The sequence below is a fragment of the Bos javanicus genome, chromosome 9 (assembly GCF_032452875.1).
Source record: "Bos javanicus breed banteng chromosome 9, ARS-OSU_banteng_1.0, whole genome shotgun sequence".
NCBI classification, from domain to species: Eukaryota; Metazoa; Chordata; class Mammalia; order Artiodactyla; family Bovidae; genus Bos; species Bos javanicus.
Genome location: NC_083876.1, coordinates 40,069,310 through 40,091,214, shown reverse-complemented (window position 1 = coordinate 40,091,214; position 21,905 = coordinate 40,069,310). Strand labels below are relative to the sequence as shown.

Genomic DNA, 21,905 nt, shown 5'->3' with positions numbered 1-21,905 from the left:
ATGTGGCATGCACTGCCTGCTGACCCCAGAGCAATGGTTAGAGGCATACAGACTTACAGCAAAGCTTCTTAAAATATACCTTCTCTCTCTTGAGGGCTCAAACATCAGTGCTTCCAGTCCTGAGGACTGAGGAGTGGCCCCTTCCCTTCTACTACTAAGCACATCAGTGTCTATATAGACTCTCAGAGTTCTGCCTCTAAGATCTCCATCTGTGAAATGTTCCTTTCTGACTGAAATATCCTATTTCACCCCTCCAATTCCTCACTATTAACTTTCTTTGTCCTTATCAAGTCCCTGTGATCCTTTAGTTCTTCTCTATTTTCAAAACCATCAACATACTTTTGGCTTTGCTTCCCTTCCTACCTCACTATTATTTCAGATCCCTGTTCCAAAGAGAATTGCCCAGATCACAAGGCCTTACTTTATCCTCTGGTCCCAACTGAAGGGTCATATCAGAACAATATTCTGATATGAATACCATTATATTCATAATGATTACATCTTCTCTGATCACATCATCAGCATCCTCTGCTGTCTTTTAAATTTCCACTCTGTAAATAATGAGTCAACAGTTTTGTTATGCCCTAGTTCATTCTATACTTTCTCTTCTTCATAAATCCATCTATGTCCAGATTTTGAACTATCCCTTTAAATTACTGATATAAACAACCCTAACATCCCTGTAAACACTCAAACCTATGCTATCTGTCTGACAGACTGCAACACAATGTCTTATTAACTCATTTTCAATATATCCAAAACCAATTTCACCATCATTAACTCCTCATTCCTCAAAGAAAATTTACTCCTTTTTTTGGACTTCTCTGTTTCTAATACCACCAAATCACTTAGCATTTGAGATCATCTTAAAGCAAAGTACTCTTTTCTCTACAATTCAGTAAACTTTCAATTGTGTACAAATTGTTGGGAAAATAATTAGATTTTCATCAAAAGGATATGACATAGCCATTTTCATTCAACTCTTTGTATTTATGGTACAATAATTTGGTACATGATTTTTACTCCACAAGTGGTTTGAACTCGGGAACCAACCCCTAACACATATGTCCAATTTCGCCACCTACCAACTAAATCAAAATAATCCCATTTTTCCACTACATCTAGAGGATACCTGAGTCAGGAGTAAGCATGAGAGACCAGGCAGTTAGATTGTGGCTACGATTGTGAAAGACTGTTGCAGACTATGCCCAAACCTTAGTTTTGATCTGATAAGTGAGAATTACATCTCTCCCCTGGGTTGTTGTGAGAATTACATCATATGCCTAGAACAGTGCCTAGCACATAACAGGTGCTCAAAAAATGGGGCCCCTGTTATTACTGGTGTCACCTTTAAGTCAAGAGCAATTTGGCCACATGGGTAACCATTCTGTTTCTTCAGGGGACTGCTAATAACACATCTTTATTTTAAATCAATCTATGTCTTAAATTTTAGAACAATTCTAATTTTTATCTATTCCACTGCTCTTTTAAACTAGTCAAATATTTCAAAAGTTCCAACATTCTAAATATTTTAAAAGAACAAATACAATGAATACAAAACATTTACAGATATGGTAGTTATCCAACTATATCAATAGCTATTTTAAACATGAATGATTCAAACACACCAATTAAAAGAGAATATCAGAATACACTAAGAATAATAAACAAGAAAAAAGACTCAACCAAATGTTGTCTACAAGAAACTCACTTTAAATATAAAGACACAGAATTTCAGAGAATGCAGACTTCTAAGCAGGGGAGTATCTCAAGGATAAAGAAGGGCATTATATAATGATAAGGGTATAAATTCTCTAAGAAGACATAACAATCCTTAATGTATTGGATTGGCCAAAAGTTTCGTTCAATTTTTCCTATAAGACAGCCCTAGTGGCTGGTTAGTCGTCTTTAACTTCATTCAAAATAATTTGTTAGCTTATAATTTGACAGTTAGCTGTCATATCAGCATGCATTTAAAAAAAAATTATCAAAAGAGGTGAATTTTTGTGTAGCCATTTTAATATTGAATATGGAAGAAAAAAGCAAGCTTCTCAGCATATTATGTTTTATTATTTCAGTCAGTTCAGTTTAGTCGCTCAGTTGTGTCCGACTCTTTGTGACCCCATGGACTCCCTTGTCCATCGCCAACTCCCGGAGTTTACTCAAACTCATGTCCATTGAGTTGATGATGCCATCCAACCATCTCATCCTCTGTCGTCCCTTTCTCCTTCTGCCTTCAATCTTTCCCAGCATCAGGGTCTTTTCAAATGAGTCACTTCTTCGCATCAGGTGGCCAAAGTACTGGAGCTTCAGCATCAGTCCTTCCAATGAAAATTCAGGACTGATTTCCTTTAGGATTATTATTTCAAGAAAGGTAAAATGAAACTTAAATGGAAAAAATATTTTCACAGTGCATGGGGAAGGTGCTGTGACTGATCAAATGTGTCAAAAGTGATCTACGAAGTTGGTGCTGAGGATCTCTCCCTGGACGATGCTCCACAGTCAGGTAGACCAGTTGAAGTTAACGATCAAACCAAGACATTAACTGAAAACAGTCAACATTATACCATGAAGGAGAAAGCCAACATACTCAAAATATCTGGATCAAGCACTAAAAATCATTAGCATCAGCTTGGTTATGTTATTATTTGATGTTTGGGTTCCACATAAGTGAAAAAAAATACTGACAAGTAGTTCCACATTTCTACTTAAATGTAAAAAAAAAATTTGATTTTAAAAACAAATTGTGACAGATGATGAAAAGTGAACACTGGACAATAATGTGTGATGGGAGAGATCGTGTAGCAAGCGAAATGAACCATGACCAACCACACCAAAGGCTAGTCTTCATCCAAAGAAGGTGCTGTTTTGTTGTGTATATGGTGGGATTGGAAAGGAGTCCTCTACTATGAGCTCTTTCTGAAAACCAAATGATTAATTCCAACAAGTAATGCTCCTAGTCAGACCAACTGAAAGCAGCAGCTGATGAAAAGCATCCAGAATTATTCAACAGAAAATACATTATATTCCATTAGGATAATGAAAGACTGCATGTTTCTTTGATGACCAGGCAAAAACTGTTAACAGTTTGACTGAAGTTCTGATTCCTCTGCCATATTCACCAGACATCACACCTTCAGATGTCCATTTTGGTCTTTACGAAATTCTCTTGAGAGAAAAAATTTCAATTGCCTGAAAGACTGTAAAAGGCAGCTGGAACAGTTCTTTGCTCAAAAAGATAAAAAAGTTTTGGGAAGATGGAATTATGAAGTTGCCTGGAAAATGGCAGAAGGTAGTGGAACAAAATGGTGAAAATGTTGTTCAATAAAGTTACTGGTGAAAATGGAAAACGTGTCTTCCATTTTTACTTAAAAAACCAAAGGAATTTTCTGGCCAATCAATATATATCTAACAACAGAGTACCAAAATATGTGAGGCAAAATTTGATAGAACTTCAAGGAGAAATAGATGAATTCACTATTATAGAGACTTGAACACCTCTCTATCAGTAATTGACAGATCCAACAGGCAGAAAATTCACAAGGATAGGGTTGAACTGAGCAGATTCATCAGTCAACTGGATGTAACTGACATTTACATAGTACTTCACCCAACAACACAGAACACAGATTCTTCTCAAGCTCACACAGACCATTCACCAAGACAGACCATATCCTGGTCGGTAAAACACCCTCCCTCTCCCTCAAAGAACAAAAATCATACAACACATACACTCAGACCACAATGGAATTACACTGGAAAGTAATACCATAAAGACAGCTGGAAAATCCCCAAATATTTTAACATCACACTTCTAAATAACATATGGGTCAAAGAAGTCTTAAGATAAATTTTTGAGTATTTTGAAGTAAATGAAAATGAAAACATCACTTGTCAAAATGTGTGGGATCTATCGCAAGCAAGGTTTAAAGGGAAATTTACAGCACTGAATGTACATATTAGGAAAGAAGATCTAAAATCAATAAGCTCAGCTTCCACTCTAGGAAACTAGAAAAAGCAGTATAAGTCTAAATTAATCAGATTAAAAAAAAAAAAAAAACACACACACACACAGAGCAGAAATCAATGAAATTGAGAAAGGAAAATCAACAGAGAAAAACCAATGAAACCAAAAGAGTGTTCTTTGAAAATGTCTTCTAGCCATGTATTATGATATATCACACACAGCTTCTGTTTTGGCTTTTAAAATAAATGTGTGCTAGTCTTCAACTAAAATATAAAATGCTTCTCCCATTCCTCCCATTTTGCTTAACCTTTCTAAAATTCTCCAGCTTTATCTGGAGATAAAGCACATTTATGTTACAAAAATTTATCAAAACAAACAAAAAACCCAGATACAATGCAACATATGTCTCATCAAGGAGTGGAAAACAAAAAAGCTTATTTTTGTAGTCTAACAGGAAAACATAACAGACTTCATATTTTTCAGCAGAAGAATCAAATAAGTTAATCCACTTCCTGACACACAAGGCTTTTCCTTTTTTTTTTTAATGAGTTAATCGTTACAGAAAGATTAACTTATTAGAGTAGACCTGAGTAACTTACTTAAGAGAAAATAATGTCAGGAAGCTGTCCCATTGACAAACAAACAAAATAAAGCACTGCTGCCATCATCCAACAGATGTCATCACACTCAACACCCACGTCCTTAGAATCCCTTTAGAATCACGAATTTAAGGAGTGGTGGCTTGACAGCATAGGGCAATAGGAAAAAATGGGACTTTGAAATCTCTGTTCAAGTTCCACCTCTACCATTTTTACTAGCATTGTGACCTTGTACCAATTACTAAATCCATGAGAGGATTCAACTGGTTGATTGCCAGGTACCAAAAATATCATTCCAACCAGTTTATGTAAAAAGCACGACTTATTACAGAGATATTACGGTGCCTTTTGTAACCCAATCTCAGGACCATGGACAAAGACACTTGAACACAGCCAGGACTCTGTGTATTTGCTTCTTATTCTTTCTTCAAGATGCCCCTACTTAAATACTTCACCTGGCAAGAAACAAAGCCAGTAACAGTTTCTCAGTTCTGTGTCTTACAGCTTCAGCCACTGAAGAGAAAACAAATTATTCCATTCTCTGGACACTTGGGACCCAGGAAAACCTGAATACCCAGCTCAAGGCAGTGTCTGGAAATAAACCAATAAAGTACAAAAATGGGCAGAATTGTGACTGATCTCTTTGACCCCCTCTAAGCCACAGTGATCTTTTTAAAAGTCAGATTTGATTCAGTGATTACCCTTATTAAAATCCTTTATGGCCTTCCCCAATACACTTACAATAAAAATCCATAACTTTCACTGAACCAAAACTTCTATAGCCTTGCATGATCAGGCTCCTGTTTACCTCCACAACCACCTATCAAGCCACAATCCCTCCTGCTCAGCTTTAACAACTCTGGCCTTTTTTGGTTTCTTGAACCTACTAAGCTCTTTCCCATCTCAAAATCATTTTCCATGTATTCTTTACATTCTCTTCCTTTTTCACATAGCTAATGTCCACCCATCTTTCCTCAAAGCTGTCCCTGATTCTCAAGGTAACTAGGTTGCCTGTTCTTGTCCCTTATAGCACTCATCACAGTCCAATAATAAACATGTGCATGTTTTTACTTTCTGACTCTTACCATACTATTAACTCCAAAAGAATCAAGACCTCTGTATTACTCTTTATTCTCTGTGTCTAGCACCTAGTTGGCCCCCAACAATTACGTGTTAAATGAATAACTGGTTTAGCATGAGATAATCACCACTAAATTGTCAAAATTTAGTGGTGATTTTGACAATCACCAATACCTTATTTACTACTACGTACTACCCTCAGAAATCAGGGTAGAAGGTAGTAGTAGGCAAGCAGAATTACTACTATCAAGCTACTAAAATGGCTGCTTCAGTAGTAACTTACTGGGGAAAGGGAAGAGAGTGGTTTCCAGAGAACCTGTGCTTCCACTGAGCAGAATAAACTTGTTTAATTCAGTTAACCCTCTTCCTCCATAAAATCTTCATAAGACTATGATATCAAATAAATACGATAATAAATTTAACTATCTATACAGTAGCTTGCACATAGAGCAAGCAAGCAATGGTACTTCTTTTCCTCTCAGGAGACCATATTACCTGTTACTCTTAAATATTATTAACCTCCAAATAAGAACTTAATTAAAAACCTACAAAATACTCCAGTGTATATGAAAAACAGAGCTGTGTTTCATGACCTCTTTTCTCACAGCATCTTGATCTTACCACCTCCCTAAGAGAATTAGTTACCTGCTCTTCTGTTCCAATTATATCAGCTCAAATATCCATTTAGCTTAAAGAACAAGTGTTAGAAACACAGAAATGAAGCAGAGCAAAGCAAAGCAACCAACCAAAATAACAACAACAAAACTGTTCTGTCCTCAGGGAAGACGATTTTCTCACTCTGCCTCCAACCACACACCACGCATGCATGCATGCTAAGTCGCATCCAACTCCTTGTGACCCTATGGACTGTAGCCCACGAGGCTCCTCTGTCCATGGGATTCTCCAGGCAAGAATACTGGAGTGGACTGCCAAGCCCTCCCCTGGGGATCTTCCTAACCTAGGGATCAAACCCCCATCTCTTAGGTTTCCTGCATTGACAGGCAGTTCTTTACCACCAGTGCCACCTGGGAAGCCCCACACCCACACTCTTGTTCTGCCCAAAGTATCACAGCATCCAAGGTAAGGCTGCCACATTTAGCAAATAAAAATACAGAGTCGTTGTTGTTTTATCACTAAGTCATGTCTAACCCTTTGTAACCCCGTGGACTGTAGCCCAACCAGCTCCTCTGTCCATGGAATTCTCCAGACAAGAATATTGGAGTGGGTTGCCATTTCCTTCTCCAGGGGATTGCCCTGATCCAAGGATTGAACCCACGTCTCCCCACACATTATCTGTCAACTCTATTATCAAGCCGTATGACATCTCTTTACCTTCATATACCGACTCCACAACCTTCATTTCAATATTTTGCCTTCTAAAAAAATTTCTCTGGAGACACACTGGGTATGCTCTTTCTCCAAAGTATAATTAAAGTATACCTTGACTCACATATAGGCTGTCAGTAAAAAACTCTAAAGAGGAAAGCAAAGAAAATCATCTTAATTCTGTTTCTTGGTGGTGCTGGGAGTTTAAAAAAAAAATGAAAACAAACGCAAACAAAACAGCAGCCGTTAACAACTTTAAAAATCTAAAAAGTCTTGCTTCCAAGAATAGGTATATGAGAAAAAGATTAACAGTATAATCTTTTCAGAAGTAGATCCAGAAAGAATAAATTTTCTGACAGAAAGTATATAAGCAGTGACATTAGAAAGGGAAAATGAACTCTCAGAACAAAGGGTTACACTTAGCTTCGAAACCCCTTTGAATTTTCTTTGTAACCAAAAGGAACCTCAGAGATCATCTACCTCGACCTTCTCAATTTATAAATGAGAAAACCAAAGACCTTAAGAGGTAAAATTACTTATTCAACGTTACAAAGACGATCCTAGCTCCTTCCAGTTTCTCATACTCTAACCTCTTGCCCAAGATGATATAACGCTGAGGAAGATCTTCTTCATGTCCAATGAGTGTCAGAGGACAAGTTCCTAATAAAACTGTCACATCTAACACAAAAAAATGTATTCCTAGAATTTCAAGGTAGATACTGATTTTCCCACAGAAAGACTGTTATACACAGTATCAAAGGGACTTTCAATATTATTAATATAACTTTACAACTCTCTAATATTATTAGTCTACTCCTATCAGTCAAGTTGATTATGGGTTAAATTTGGTGAGTTGTCTGAAAATCTAACCACCAAGCAATTTGCTTCAGAGAAAGTTCCAAGTTCTAAACCATTTTACAAGTTAAAAATATAATAAATTGTATTGGAAGTTACAAACTACCAATACACAAAGATTCAAAATTATAAACTAAGTGTGACAGACTAAAAACACAAAATTCTTCAAGTGAAGTGAAGCCGCTCAGTCGTGTCCCAACTCTTTGTGACCCCATGGACTGTAGCCTACCAGGCTCCTCGGTCCATGGGTTTTTCAGGCAAGAATACTGGAGTGGATATTTCCTTCTCCAGGGGATGTTCCCGACCCAGGGATTGAACCTAGGTCTTGGATTGAATCTGGGTCTCCCACACTGCAGGCAGATGCTTTACCCTCTAAGCCACCAGGGAAGCAAAAGCTCTACACTAAAGGTCACTTAAAATTAGGTATTTGGGCACATTTACCACAGGATACAATCTATATACATCTTTTTATTAATATTTTACTGGAAAAATGAAGTATGTAAAAAAGAATCATACACACTTCTATACTCATATAATTTAGGAATTAAAAAAAAAAAACCTTCAGTGTACATTTTCATGAAGTGACCTGTAAGAGGTAAGAAGAAATTATCATCTCATAAATGAAAGGTTGGCAACGTATACATTATGCAATCTCTAATGCTAGTTCAAAAAATGTGTGGGTAAAGGAATTATACCTGAATAGGTAAGTGAAGTTCAAAGAACTTCCCAATACATTTTTTTTCTTTTCTCTTGAGATAAAGCTGTATGCTTTCTGAATTGAAAATTTGATATATCTTTTAAAATTTTTCTACATGGTACACTAAATCAATGGATATTCTTCATTCTCTCATTTTATTAGTCCAACAAAAATTAAATCTATACTATTTGCTAAGATTATGCTAGCAATTTCAGTTGTTGTTTAGTCACTCAGTCATGTTCAAATCAACTCTTTGTGACCCCATGGACTGCAGGCCCCCAGGCTCCTCTGTCCATGGGATTTCCCAGGCAAGAATACTGCAGTGGATTGCCATTTTCTTCTCCAGGGGATCTTCCTGACCCAGGGATCCAGCCCCCATCTCCTGAGTTGGCATCTCCTGAGTTGGCATCTCCTGAGCTTAGATAAATCTTGAGTTAACTGTATTTATGAAGTAATAATGACAGCTGAATTTCAGTTGGTCATTTAAGGAAACATTAAAAGCGTCATAAAATTAATTCTTAAAAAGGAAACTATACAGTAATAACCTTAAAAATATTTGAATAGTCTTATCATTTATATGACATTTCACCACAAAGTAATTAAAAGTATTGTTTTGGTAAAAGTAATAATATACTTTAATAGCAGTTTTTGCTATGAAAATTAATTGAATTAACCCTCCAAAAAGGAAATCAAAAGCTACTAGATATTGTAATAATGAAAATCAAGTACTTGGCAATACCTTATTCTGACAATAAAGGGATATGTGTAATTAAATATGGTATTATATTGATACACTCTCTGAACATATATATGGTTATTTACAAACCTGAATAAAGTAGCTCTATATCATACCTTACAAATGATCAATGTATTTTCAATGTATTACAAAGTCAATGTATTACATTACACTACAAACATCAATGTATTACAAATTGAAAATGTATTTTGAATTGTGTCTTCTGCAAGTTTTTCAATGAAAAAGGTCTAAATGTTTTCCGGAGATTTTCTTTTTCACAAACTTTATTCAATACTCTACTTTTTATTACCAAATCATGTAACTTTTCATCAATATTAACTAAACCTATACTGAAAACTACATATATGTATTAACTATTACTTTTTAAATTTGCAATTATTAAAAATATGATGGATGAGAAACATTCAATTTAGAGCCATGTTTCAAAGCAAAATTCAATGTAAATCAGCCATTCTAACATGCCACAGAAAATCCTAATGACATTTTTCACTGTATTTTACACTGAAATATTTTCACCATTCACCAGCTAAAATATGTGAATAAGTATTTTAAAATATTTAAAAGCATCATGAAAACATATTTACTTAATTTATGCATACCAGCTGGTGGCATAAATGGACTTTTCCATTTACATATAAGGAAACCAAGGCAAGGTGTCCATTTTATAAACTGCATGGTCATTTCCTAACAAGCAACTGATTCTACATCATCAAGTTATACGTGGGCCACTTCCAAGTGCCATAAAACAATTACTGTACCTTAAAACAACTGCCTCTGCAATGCCTATGTGCAAATTCGTTTTACCAAGAGGGTTATGCCAACAATCTAAAACAAGAAAAGCTAGAAAGGGAGGATTACAAAAAAGAAAAATAAAACACTTATTTTTGGTAGCGAATCATTTATTTTTAAATAATGAGATGTAAACAGTTTTTAGCATAATAATCAAATAACCAACAGTTGTTTCTTCCGTTTCTAAAAAATATTTTATCTTTCAGGTAGATCATGCAAAATTGTAGCCTACCCATCCTTGCAGACAGAAGTTAAAAAAAATGAGAAGAAATCCTCTGACAAGTAATTAAATACATGACATTGCAAAGGGAGAATAAAAAGTAAAATTAGATAAATTTAGGAAATGTATCGTTATTTCAGTTAAAACCCCATCTTAAATACTAAATGCTTCCTTTCATTCAACCGAAGCCTAGGATTAGCAATCAAATATTCCATTACTGAAAAACAAAGATATACAAAACTTTCCTTATTCAAAACTTGAGAAATTTGGTACCAAATATTGGACAGTAAAGAAAAACACTTTTCCTAACAGAAACTTAGAGCATAAGGGGGAAAAAAAACAGTTCCTGAGAGTTCGAAAGACAAACTGTGTCCGTAACTATGATATAGTGCTATCAACAATTAGGAAAATGAAAGTTATCTCCTATACAAATTAAAGAACATTAGATGGGTTGCATAACCAATAAACCAATACATCAATTCCTGGACAGAAACAAGACTTAGCTAACACGTGGATATAACACCAAAAAAAAAAAAAAAAAAAATTAAAATATAAACCTAGGCACACTTTGCATAGAAAACGAGAGAATCAAACTGAATCGTGTTCAAGTATCTAGTCTAGTTGGGGATTCTTTAATAAATCGGCTATAAGATAGGTTGTGAATGCTCAGGTCAGATGTGCTTTCTTTTTGCCATTATTCCAGTTCATCATCCGCAAGTGCAACAGAAGGCGTCAGGGTACCGAAGCTAGGGGGCATGCTATAGCAAGGGGAAAAGAAAAATGGGAAAAGGTGCAATGGATGCTGCAGAGTTGAATAATTATCCGGGTGGCACAATGGGCGAGTCCCGCCGACGTCGGAGCTGGGTGAGCAGCTCCCTAACTCTGCCCAAGGCCCCCCTCTCCCCAGAGGAGGCGTCGGAGACGACAGCCCGCTTCGCATCCTCTTCCAGCGAAGAAAGGGATCCCCGCACTCGTTTTACCGTTATGTTGTGTCTTTAGAGACACAGACTCGCGGCTCAAACACGCAAACGCACCAGCTGGCTTTACGGAGCCTCGGGCACGTAGCTCGAGCCTGGCTTCTCCAGCACCCGGTGCCGCAGGCTCCCCCGGAGCGAGCAGGCACAGAGGCGGGTCGCGGGGGCAGGGGCGCTCAGGCGGTGGCACCTCAGGTGAGACCCGCAGTCTCCCCGCCTAGAGCAGCCTCGAGGCGGTCCCCGCAACCCAGAACCAGGCGCGCCCTCCGGCCGCCGGGTCCCTAGGTCCACAGCTCCGCTGGCGGGTGGGCGGCCGGAGCTCTGGAAACCCGCGAATGGGGGTGGGGGCCGTCGCGGGGGAGGCGCGCCCATCCCCACAACCTTTGGCTGGCTAGCGCTCCAAGCGCACCTCTCTCGGTTCTTGGCCAGTAGGGGAGAGTTCCTCTCCCGGTACCCTGACCCCCTGATAAACAATTCCTCAGAGACTCGCGCTCACCGAGAAATCTTGAGGGGCTCTTGCCTTACCCCTTCTTCATGCTTCGGCGGCGGCTGCCTGTCCCCCTCAGCTCCCGGGACTCCACCTAGAGCCTCCAGGAGCGTCAGTCTCCCGGGTGGAACCCGCTGTGGGCAGTGGTCGAGGAACCGGGCCACGGGGAACGCCGCCTGCGACGTCCGCCAGTCACCGGACCCACCGTGTGCTCGACGCGCGAGCGAACAACACCGTGAGTCGCCGCCGCCGCCGCCCCCCACCCGCCCCCCACCCGCCCCCTCCTCGTTCGCGACGCTCCACAACCGGACGCGGAGACCCGCGCCTGAAGCAGGGGGGGAACCGCTGGACTCTCGCCACCTAATCCCCCATCTTTCCCACCAGGAGCTATTCCCCGTCAGTCAGCGTCTTCCCACTTAAGATTCTCACTTTCCTCTTCAGCTCTCAGTGCCCAGGTGCAGCTGTGGTGGGAAACTCAGCCCCCACCCACTCACCCATCAGTGGGGATGAATATCGCTCTTCTCCCCCCTTTCCTGAGGCTTATATGGTATTGCCCAATCCTCAGTTTGGGGGAGGGGGACGGTGAGAACAGTGCTTGGCCGGGGAATGAGGGAAGATGATAGCCAATTGAATGAACCAACCATTCAGGGGCGGGGTCAAAGAGGGGCCTGCCTGCCCCGCCCCGCCCCTCGCTCCAAACTACAATCCCCATGGTGCTTCTTCCGCTTCCCGCCGCGCTGCACGCCGGGAGTGTAGCACTTGGCGGCCTCAAGGTATTTCGGAACTCGTAGTCTTTAATCTAGTCACATAGGTCCCGAAAGTTGTAAGCTGTTATAATAGTCTCTGTTTCCCTAGGTAGATATTTCCAAATCTCGAGTTCCACTGCACTTATTCTAATACTAGTTTATCGACTGTGTTGATTGTTTTAAAATATAAATGGTTTCTTAGGAGAGGAACTAAATAATGTCTATTACTGCAATCTGTCAGGACCTAAAGCTGCTCCTTCTTCCGCCAGGGCCTGGTCTTCACAGATTATCTGTTGCCGTCATGTCGGCTGCGATTGCAGCTCTCGCTGCTTCTTATGGTTCGGGTTCAGGGTCCGAATCGGACTCGGACAGTGAGGGCGGGCGGTGTTCCTTGCCAGCCGCGGATTCCCTCATGCACTTAACTAAATCGTCTTCGGATAAGCCCTCTCTGGCAGTGGCAGTGGACTCCGCTCCGGAGGTGGCAGTTAAGGTAAGCGCTTTGGCCGCTGGTGCGCTGCGGGGATTGTCGGTTTCTCCTCCAAAATCCAACAGTCACTTGTTAGAACCCCGGTTACCTGTTCCTCGGTCCTGACAGCTGGCTATCGCTTGGATTCCACTCCCTCTGTAGGTCTTTCTCGGGAGAAGCTGGGAATTGGAAGTTCGAAACAGTCCTCCACTCCCTGCTCTTGGCTCCCGTAGTCGGGAAGAGGGGGTGAAATTTGAATTTCTGGATTAGGATGTGCCCTGGTTAGAGTAGGTGTAACAACATGTTGTTGCTGCTGCTGCTAAGTCGCTTCAGTCGTGTCCGACTCTGTGCGACTCCAGAGACGGCAGCCCACCAGGCTCCCCCGTCCCTGGGATTCTCCAGGCAAGAACACTGGAGTGGGTTGCCATTTCCTTCTCCAATGCATGAAAGTGAAAAGTGAAAGTGAAGTCGCTCAGTCGTGTCCGACTCTTAGCGACCCCATGGACTGCAGCCCACCAGGCTCCTCCGTCCATGGGATTTTCCAGGCAAGAGTACTGGAGTGGGGTGCCATTGCCTTCTCCAGGTGTAACAACATAAACAAACCTAAATCAGAACTTCCCAGAGTAGCGTGTGTGCCCTCGCTTTAAATGAGCAGCGGCCTGGCTTTGTTTTGTTTTTGAAGTCAGAACTAGAATCTGATCCCGGCTCCACCACTTGTTTGAACTTGGACAAGTTAGACAGCCTCCTCAGTCTCCTCACCTGAGACTGTACAACGGAGGTATAATTTTTAAAGCACCTACATACATAAGAGGATTATTGTGACTAAATAAAGCTTGGTGTCTAATAAAAGTGCATATATAAGGCAAGGCAGTGAGAAAAGACCTTGAATTTAAGAAATAGTGTGCATGTTCCCAACTGAGGAAGGTGATAGAGGAAGAAATTGGGTTATATAGTTCCTTTAACAAGTGTTTATTGAACACATGTTACTTCCCAGGAACTGTTCTAAGAGCTGAAGACACAGAGGCCAATAAGCCAGACATCTTTGATACCTTGATGTGTTAGTTTTCGTGGAAAAGGCAGCCAGTAAAATGTGAACAAATGAAGTGGTTACAGAGTGAAGGAGAAAAACAGAACTCCATGAAATAGAGTTCTGTAATAGAGAATAAGGTAGGAGCCTGACTTCTCTAGATTGTTTAGGGAAGTCTTCTTGAAAAAGTGGCTTTGAGGAATAGGAAACAGCCAGCCAAGTGGCAGAGAAGGCAATGGCACCCCACTCCCGTACTCTTGCCTGGAAAATCCCATGGACGGAGGAGCCTGGAAGGCTGCAGTCCATGGGGTCCCTGAGGGTCAGACAGGATTGAGCTACTTCACTTTCACTTTTCACTTTCATGCATTGGAGAAGGAAATGGCAACCCCCTCCAGTGTTCTTGCCTGGAGAATTCCAGGGATGGTGGAGCCTGGTGGGCTGCTGTCTATGGGGTTACGCAGAGTCGGACACGACTGAAGTGACTTAGCAGCAGCAGCAGCCAAGTGCACAATAAGGCAAGTGTTTCCCAGCAAAAGGAGGTAGCAAACCTTGAGATGACAATGAGATGAATGTCTTTGAAGAACTGAGGAAACGTGTCTGTGTCTGGAGCTGGAGGAGAGTATCTACCAGTTGGTAGTACTGGTCCAGTAGAGCCTAATGGGGGTGGATCAGGAGCTCAGGATGTAGTGAGGGGAGGCAGTGTGCAAAAACTTCTTTCTAATTATGATGTTCCCAAGTCAGGTGCTATAACTTAAGTCTCTTACAGGTTTTTAGTGAGCTATTTGTGGATTTTACTTTTTAAAGAGACATCAAGTATGAAAGAATACTTAGAATCCTTCTATTTTTATAACAAAACAAACACCTCAAACTTAGAGTCCTCCAACAGCCTCCTGAGTCTTCATTCTTCTCGAAACTCAGCTTTTTGGAGCTCTCCCACTTTATCTCACTTTCTCCTCAACTCAATGCAGCCTTGCCCTAGCCTCTTGGGAAACTTACTCTCTCTGAGTAATGTCACTGGGCTTCCAGTTGTCAAGTTCTGTTGTCTTGATTATGTGCATCAAGTGACAGTATTAAATAGTTCTTGGAAACTTTCTCTCCCTCTGGCTTCCATGGGTCTATTCTCAGCCTTCTCTTTCCTGTTCTTTTGCCCTCCCTTTCAATATTGATGTTTCCTGAGACTCTTAGTCCGTTTTGCATCCCTCATACTCTCCAGGCCTTCAACCTGCAGTACTTCTGATGACTCACAGGTGAATACTGAAATGGTTCACACAGACTCTGGTATCAAGACTGCCAGAATTCAAATCTTACCTCCATGAGTTACCCGAATTGTGACCTTGGATAAATTATTTAAGTGTTCCATGTCTAACTTTTTTCTCATCTGTAAAGTAGGAGATAACATTAGTAATTATCTCATAAGTCATGTGCCAGGCACACTATCTTTATCCATTCTAAACTCCTTGCTAGCTTCAGAACTATTAACCTCTCTCCCAGGATGGCTCACAGTCACCTCCAATCCAATGTGTTAAAATATAAGCATTTTCTTTGCCTCAGGATCTGCTTTACCTGTTTTTCCCATTTGAATTAATGATTCTATAACCTACATATTAGAACAGAGAGGTCTTCCTTTTCCTTCTTCCTCAGCCCCTGAAGCTCATCAATCAAATGGTTCTAACATGTCTGTTTCATTAATGTCTCTCAAATCAATTTCTACTTCTCTATTTTTACTGATGCAGCCTACTTTATATCTTCCTCACTTCTCTCAAGTGTCATTCTTGACTTTTCTTTCTCTCTGAATTCCTACTATTGGGTAATAGGTCCTGGTAATGAATAGGAACCATTACTCAGTTGTGCCTATGTTATTTATCACATCTCTTTTTCCTTTTCTGCTACCACTGTTCAGATTCTTATAATTTTATAATTTTTCTTCAAGACAATTATAATAACTTTCTAACTGGACTTTCTACTTCCTTCTTTCTTGTCTCCCAGCTCCATATCCCGAGTTTCACTTCACAATGCGCTCAGAATGAGTTTCTAAATTCCAGTGTTATCATATCACTTCCTTGCCAAAGACACTCTATTGCCTGCCCAGTAATTTCTAAGTTCCTTATGTATTAATAACATATGAGGCCTGCCATTCTCCCATGATGACCTCTCCACAAAGCCCTCAAACCTATTTTCTTTTATCCCCCTCAAGATTTTGCTCACACTAGCTTCTGTGCCTTGCCTGGAGAATCCCAGGGACGGGAGCCTGGTGGGCTGCCGTCTCTGGGGTCGCACAGAGTCGGACACAACTGAAGCGACTTAGCAGCAGCAGCAGCCTCTGTGCCTGGAAATCCCTTGCCTCATGCCTCCCTTCTTTCCCACCCCCCAAAACTCTGCTGTTGTTCAGTCTCAGCTCATGTTTCCTCCTCCGTCTACCTCAACCCCCTTCCCACACTTCAGTTGTATATACAGCATTTGCCACATTGCTGTGATTTGTTAAATTTTTTTTTGCCTCTGGACCAGACCCTAGAGACCTGAGATTGTTGTGTATATTTGTTTTCATGTTTTCAATGCCTCATATACAAAATTATGAGAGAGAGATAAGGTGAGTAAAGGAATGAAAGAATAAGTGGAAAACAAAGTCTTGAAAAAGTACGAACATTGAGATTCAATGTATACCGAACGGGTGGGAGTGTGGGGACATCTGTAGAACTCAGTTCAATCACTTCATGTTACAAGTAAAATAATCCAGGAGAAAAGATTGAATAAAGTATCAGAGGTCCATCAGAGATAGGGCTGGGGCTAAACTGCCCCAGTGCTCTAGTGTCTGAGAGTAAGGGATATTGATGATCACTTGTTTGTTAATAAGCTTTATTTAAAAAAGCTTATACCTAGTAAATTTAATGGTGGAAAAATATCCAGGGGAAAGATGTGACGCATACAAATACATTCATCTGTAATTGTCAAGTTGTGACTAATAGTAAACATTTTGGCAAAGTATGAACTTATGCAATGTTTTTTAATCCATATCACTGAACACTAATGAGAGTTCATATATCTTATTAGTGTTTTTATTTTTGAAGTTACTATTGGGTTGTCTTTTCCTTCTAATGTGTAGGAGATCTTTATATATTCTGGATATTATCCTGTGTTAATTATGTATGTTGCAAATTTGTGTCTTGTTATGGAGAAATAATAAGCCACAGATTTTCCTTGTTGGATAAATTCTTTTACCAAAGCCATAAAAATATGCTCCTATTTTGTCTTTCGAAAGCACTATATTTTTGCTTTTACATTTAAGCCATAAATCCACGGAATTAAGTTTTGTGTATGGTATGAATATTTTTAATAATATGGCTTTGATCTTTGTAGGTTGTTCTACCCCCTCACCTCTATCCATTTTTTGTTATTCAAGAATGTCTTGGCTTTTCTTGTCCCCTGTAATTCTACATATGGTTTATAATTAACTTGTAAGTTCTGCTAACATCCAAGTGGGATATTGTTTGAGATTGAATTGAATGATAGATCAGTTTGAAGACAGTGTTCTATCTATTCATTCATTTAGGTCTTCTTTAGATTTTTAATTTCTTTGAAAGTGTATAATTTCCTGCATCAATATCTTGAACAGTTTTGTTGCAGAGATTTCTGTGTGTGTGCTCAGTCACTCAGTGGTGTCCAACTCTGGGTGACCCCGTGGACTGTAGCCCATCAGGCTCCTCTGTGGAACAGTGGGTTGCTGTTTCCTACTCCAGGGGATCTTCCTGACCCAGGGATTGAACCTGTATTGCATGCATCTCTTGCATTGGCAGGTGGATTCTTTACCACTGCACCACCTAGGAATCCCCACAGACATTTCTAGGTGCATCTTAGTTTTATGCTAGTATAATAATAAATTGTGGAGGGTTTTTTTTCCCATTATTTAATTTTTTGACTTACTACTTTCATAATGGTATATCAGGCAAATTCCAAGCAAAAGAAAATGGTATTGGTTGTATTAGGGTCAATAAAATAGACTTAAAATGGAAAAAGGATCACTTCATAATGATTCAAGGCTGAATTCACAAAGGGGTATATAACAATTTTAAATTTATGTGCATCTAATGGTAGCACTAGTGAAGAACCCGCCTACCAATGCAGGAAACATAAGAGACGTGTTCGATTCCTGGGTTGGGAAGATCCCCTGGAGGAGGGCATGGCAACCCACTCCAGTATTTTTGCCTGGAGAATCCCATGGACAGAGGGGCCTGGCAGTCTACAGTCCATAGGGTCTCAAAGAGTCAAACATGACTGAAGCAATTTAGCACACAATAATGTAGAAAGCTCAAAATATTAAAGCAAAAATTTTTATAACTATGAGAGAAATTGACAAGTTTACAATTATAGCAGAAGATTTTAATATACCTCTTTCAATAATTGATAGGATAAGCAAAACAAAATCAGTAATGATATAGAAAATTCAAACCACAAAATTAGGAAACTGTATCTAAAGGGTATAAAGGACATAGCATTCAATGTAGAAAATTGTTTTAAGCACTAATAAAACATTTTTTAAAAACTGACCATATACTAGGCCAAGGATTGGTTAAGGGCCAGATAGTAAATATTTTGGGCTTTGCTGGCCACTGAGCTTCCCTGTTGGTTCAGATGTTAAAGAACTCGTCTGTGATTCAGGCGACTTAGGTTCAGTCCTTGGGTCGGGAAGATCCCCTGGAAAAGGGAATGGCTACCCACTCCAGTATTCTTGCCTGGAGAATTCCAGGTGGGCTTGGCGAATTCCAGCCTGGTGGGCTGTAGTCCATGGGGTCGCAAAGAGTTGGACACAACTGAATGACTCGCATATAACATGCTAGCCACATACAGTCTTTGTCACATCTTACTGTCTTTCCATCTTTCTTTTTTAAAACAACCCTTTAAAATGTAAGTATCTTACATTTACTTAGCTTGTTGATACAGAAACAGACTGTGGGCTAGACTTGGCCCAATAATTGTAGTTTGCTGCCCCATGTACTAGGCCATAAAATAAATCTCAGTACATTTTAAATCATAATCACATTCTCTGACCACAATGCATCTAAGCTAATCAGACACAAAAAGATAACTACAAAACCCCCCGATTTGAAAATTATGAAATTGCACTTGTAACCCTGGGCCAAATTTTTTAGAAATAGAAAACATTTTATCTTTTATTATAGTCTTTTTCCTCTGTATTTTTTTAAGGGCAAAACTCAAAAGGTATCTTCATATGAATTTCTGTTATTTTATCTCAGCCATTTAAGCTCCCATTTTAGAAGTCTAGTCATTTTCACTTTCTGGGGACAAAAACCTATAACATTGATAGTCTGTAACAATGGTTAATATTTATGTCCTGCTTTATAGTTTACAAAGTGCTTTTGCATCCATTTTCTTATTTGTATAACAGCTAAGAAATGTGAAAAAGACTAAAATGTAGATAATGTTTAACTTTATTCTCAAATTACTTTGAATCAACAAAAGATAACCTGTTTAAACTTATTTGACCCATAGGGTGCCCTTCACTTACTGCACTTTAATTTTCATGGCTAATTGAAGCTGAATAGAAATCCTTTGTAATTCTCTGCTAATTTCAATTGCATGCCTAATTGTTACTGAACTCCTCGTGGGTATTAAAACAAGGTTGTGATGTTGTCCAAGTTTTTCTAATTAAATGTAAAATTAATAACTCTTCAGTTTCTGAAGAGTTGTTCAGTTTGTTCTGTAATTTTATTAGCAGGAACCAGAGACTGGGACCTATTTATATTTTTTATTAGTTGCCCCTGTTGCTTCTTAAAAGTAGTTCTTTTTAAATTGTATTTTGTGTTTAAAACTTGATGTCTCATGGTACTCTAAAGTAATTCAAATTTAGAATATTTAAAATACCCTTAATCAGAAAGATCTGGTAAATCATATTATAAAGTGGTTCTAGCAACTGTTTTCTAAAAAAAACCACTGGGGAGGTATGAATGTGGCTGAGCCTCTTGTTCATTTAAGCAGTTTATCAGTATAAGTTGAATGTTAAGAAAGAAAATAATTTAATTTCATTTTTATGCAGCTTAACTTTATGGTATTGTGTTTTGATGCTAAGCCCTATGTACTCTCTATAGTCAATGAAGATTTGGTATGCTTTCTGGGGTAACGTATATGTATCACGTAAGTAGGTGGCCCAGCTTCGGAGCGCCCTTCCCTTGTAGTGTTAACACCCTTCCCTGCCTCAGAAACTGAAAACCCAGATTCTCATTCTCCCAGCTCCCTGTTGGCTAAGGCTTAGGGCTGTGATTTGGGCTGGGACAGACAGATGCACCCACCTAAATTCTAATCAAAAGCTAATCCACGAGGAAGCAAAGAAAGAACATTTTACATGGCAACCAGTGGTGACCAGCATAATCTAGTTCCTTCAACCAGCAGTCTTGATCACAGCATCCAGTGTTTAATAATCATGTTTGGTAACAGTGACCTTTTGTCCTCACTGGACTGGTTTTGAGATATGATTGATTTTGAATTATGATTCCATCTATATACTTAACCCTGTTTTGGCGCCTGTTCCCCCAAGCTAATTCTCCACCTTTGAGAATTCCAAGAGAAACTCAAAAGGATTCAATATAGTTTAATCAGCCTGTGAACGTTTCACTTGCTGCAGCTGCTGCTGCTAAGTCGCTTCAGCCGTGTCCGACTCTGTGCAACCCCATAGACGGAAGCCCACCAGGCTCCCCCGTCCCTGGGATTCTCCAGGCAAGAACACTGGAGTGGGTTTCCTTCTCCAGTGTGTGAAAGTGAAAAGTGAAAGGGAAGTCGCTCATTCGTGTCCGACTCTTAGCGAACCCATGGACTGCAGCCTACCAGGCGTCCATGGGATTTTCCAGGCAACGTTTCACTTACTTGTAACTAAAAACCCTGACCCATACTCAGTGATTTTTGTTTGTTTGTTTGTTTGCCACTAATTAGGTATCTTTAACATTGTTCATTGTGGCTACTTTAACTTTTTCCTTTTCTTACTTACTCTGTTGGTACCTTGGGGTCGGTGACTTAAGCTTGCTACTACTTCACAAAAGTGTTGCAAGGATTATGTGACATACTGTGTCTACCCTGATCTTGGCACTGTTCTTGTTAAATGCTCCTTTTTATAGCACTTACCCTCTTCTAGCAAATTCACTTCTTTATTATATCGGTTATTGTCTGTCTTCCCCATTAGGATATAAGCTTTATAAGGACAGGGAGCTTTGTCTGTTTCTACAGGGCCTAGAACAGTGTTTGACACATAGTAGGCACTCAGGCAGTATTTACTGAATGAATAAGTGAATCCAGATATTACCCTTATTTTTTGAAGATGTCTGTGTTCCTAACTACATAAAGAAAATTAAAAGATCATCTGTGACTCCCAAAATCTCCCACCAACTCCAAACATCTATCACCCATTATTCATTCTTGTTACTGTAGTCTCTATTTCATCTCCTCCTCTTTTCAGAGGCTAATTGGCTCTTTCCCAGATTCACTCCTCCCACCCCTCTTCCAGAATGACCACAGCTTTTTGATTATTCCCTCATTCTTATCATATGTTTCTCCCTACTTGCGCCTTTCCTGTAGCTTATGACTGACTGAATCTTTGGCTTAGCCTTTTCTTTAAAAAGGAAAGAAACAGAATTTTACCATTAAAATTCTTCAATCTGGCTCCTCATCTCTTATTTACTGCCAGATGTCTTGAAAGAGCAAAAAATTTTACTGTCTTTTTTTCCTAAATCTTCCGTTATACCTCGGCCCCTTGCAACAGGCTCTCCATACTTTACCCCATTACCAAAATTGCTCTGGCCAAGATTTTTTGTGACATAAATGCAGAATTCAGTTATCTTTGGTCAGCCTTCATCTTCTAATTTGTCTATGGATCTGTCATTTCTTTCCATTTAACTAATATTTATTGAACATG

At 39.6% G+C, this 21,905-nt stretch overlaps 2 protein-coding genes across 7 annotated transcripts in view; one reads left to right on the top strand and one right to left on the bottom strand.

The window, feature by feature from the left end:
- Positions 1-11,873, bottom strand: part of WASF1 (WASP family member 1) — a 70,099-nt gene extending 58,226 nt beyond the window's left edge. For 5 of the 6 annotated variants that reach the window (XM_061427589.1, XM_061427588.1, XM_061427592.1 and 2 more), the window contains exon 1: positions 11,761-11,846. The gene's annotated coding sequence lies outside the window, so the exon portion shown is untranslated. Of the gene's footprint in view, positions 1-11,760 lie in introns of all 6 variants that reach the window. The other variant, XM_061427590.1, reaches the window with a different exon arrangement.
- Positions 11,874-12,363: 490 nt separating this feature from the next.
- Positions 12,364-21,905, top strand: part of CDC40 (cell division cycle 40) — a 48,161-nt gene continuing 38,619 nt past the window's right edge. Inside the window, exons 1-2 of the mRNA XM_061427585.1 lie at positions 12,364-12,524; positions 12,767-12,987. Coding sequence (XP_061283569.1) covers positions 12,383-12,524; positions 12,767-12,987 — 363 coding nt within the window. The 5' untranslated portion in view covers positions 12,364-12,382. The remainder of the gene's footprint in view (positions 12,525-12,766; positions 12,988-21,905) is intronic.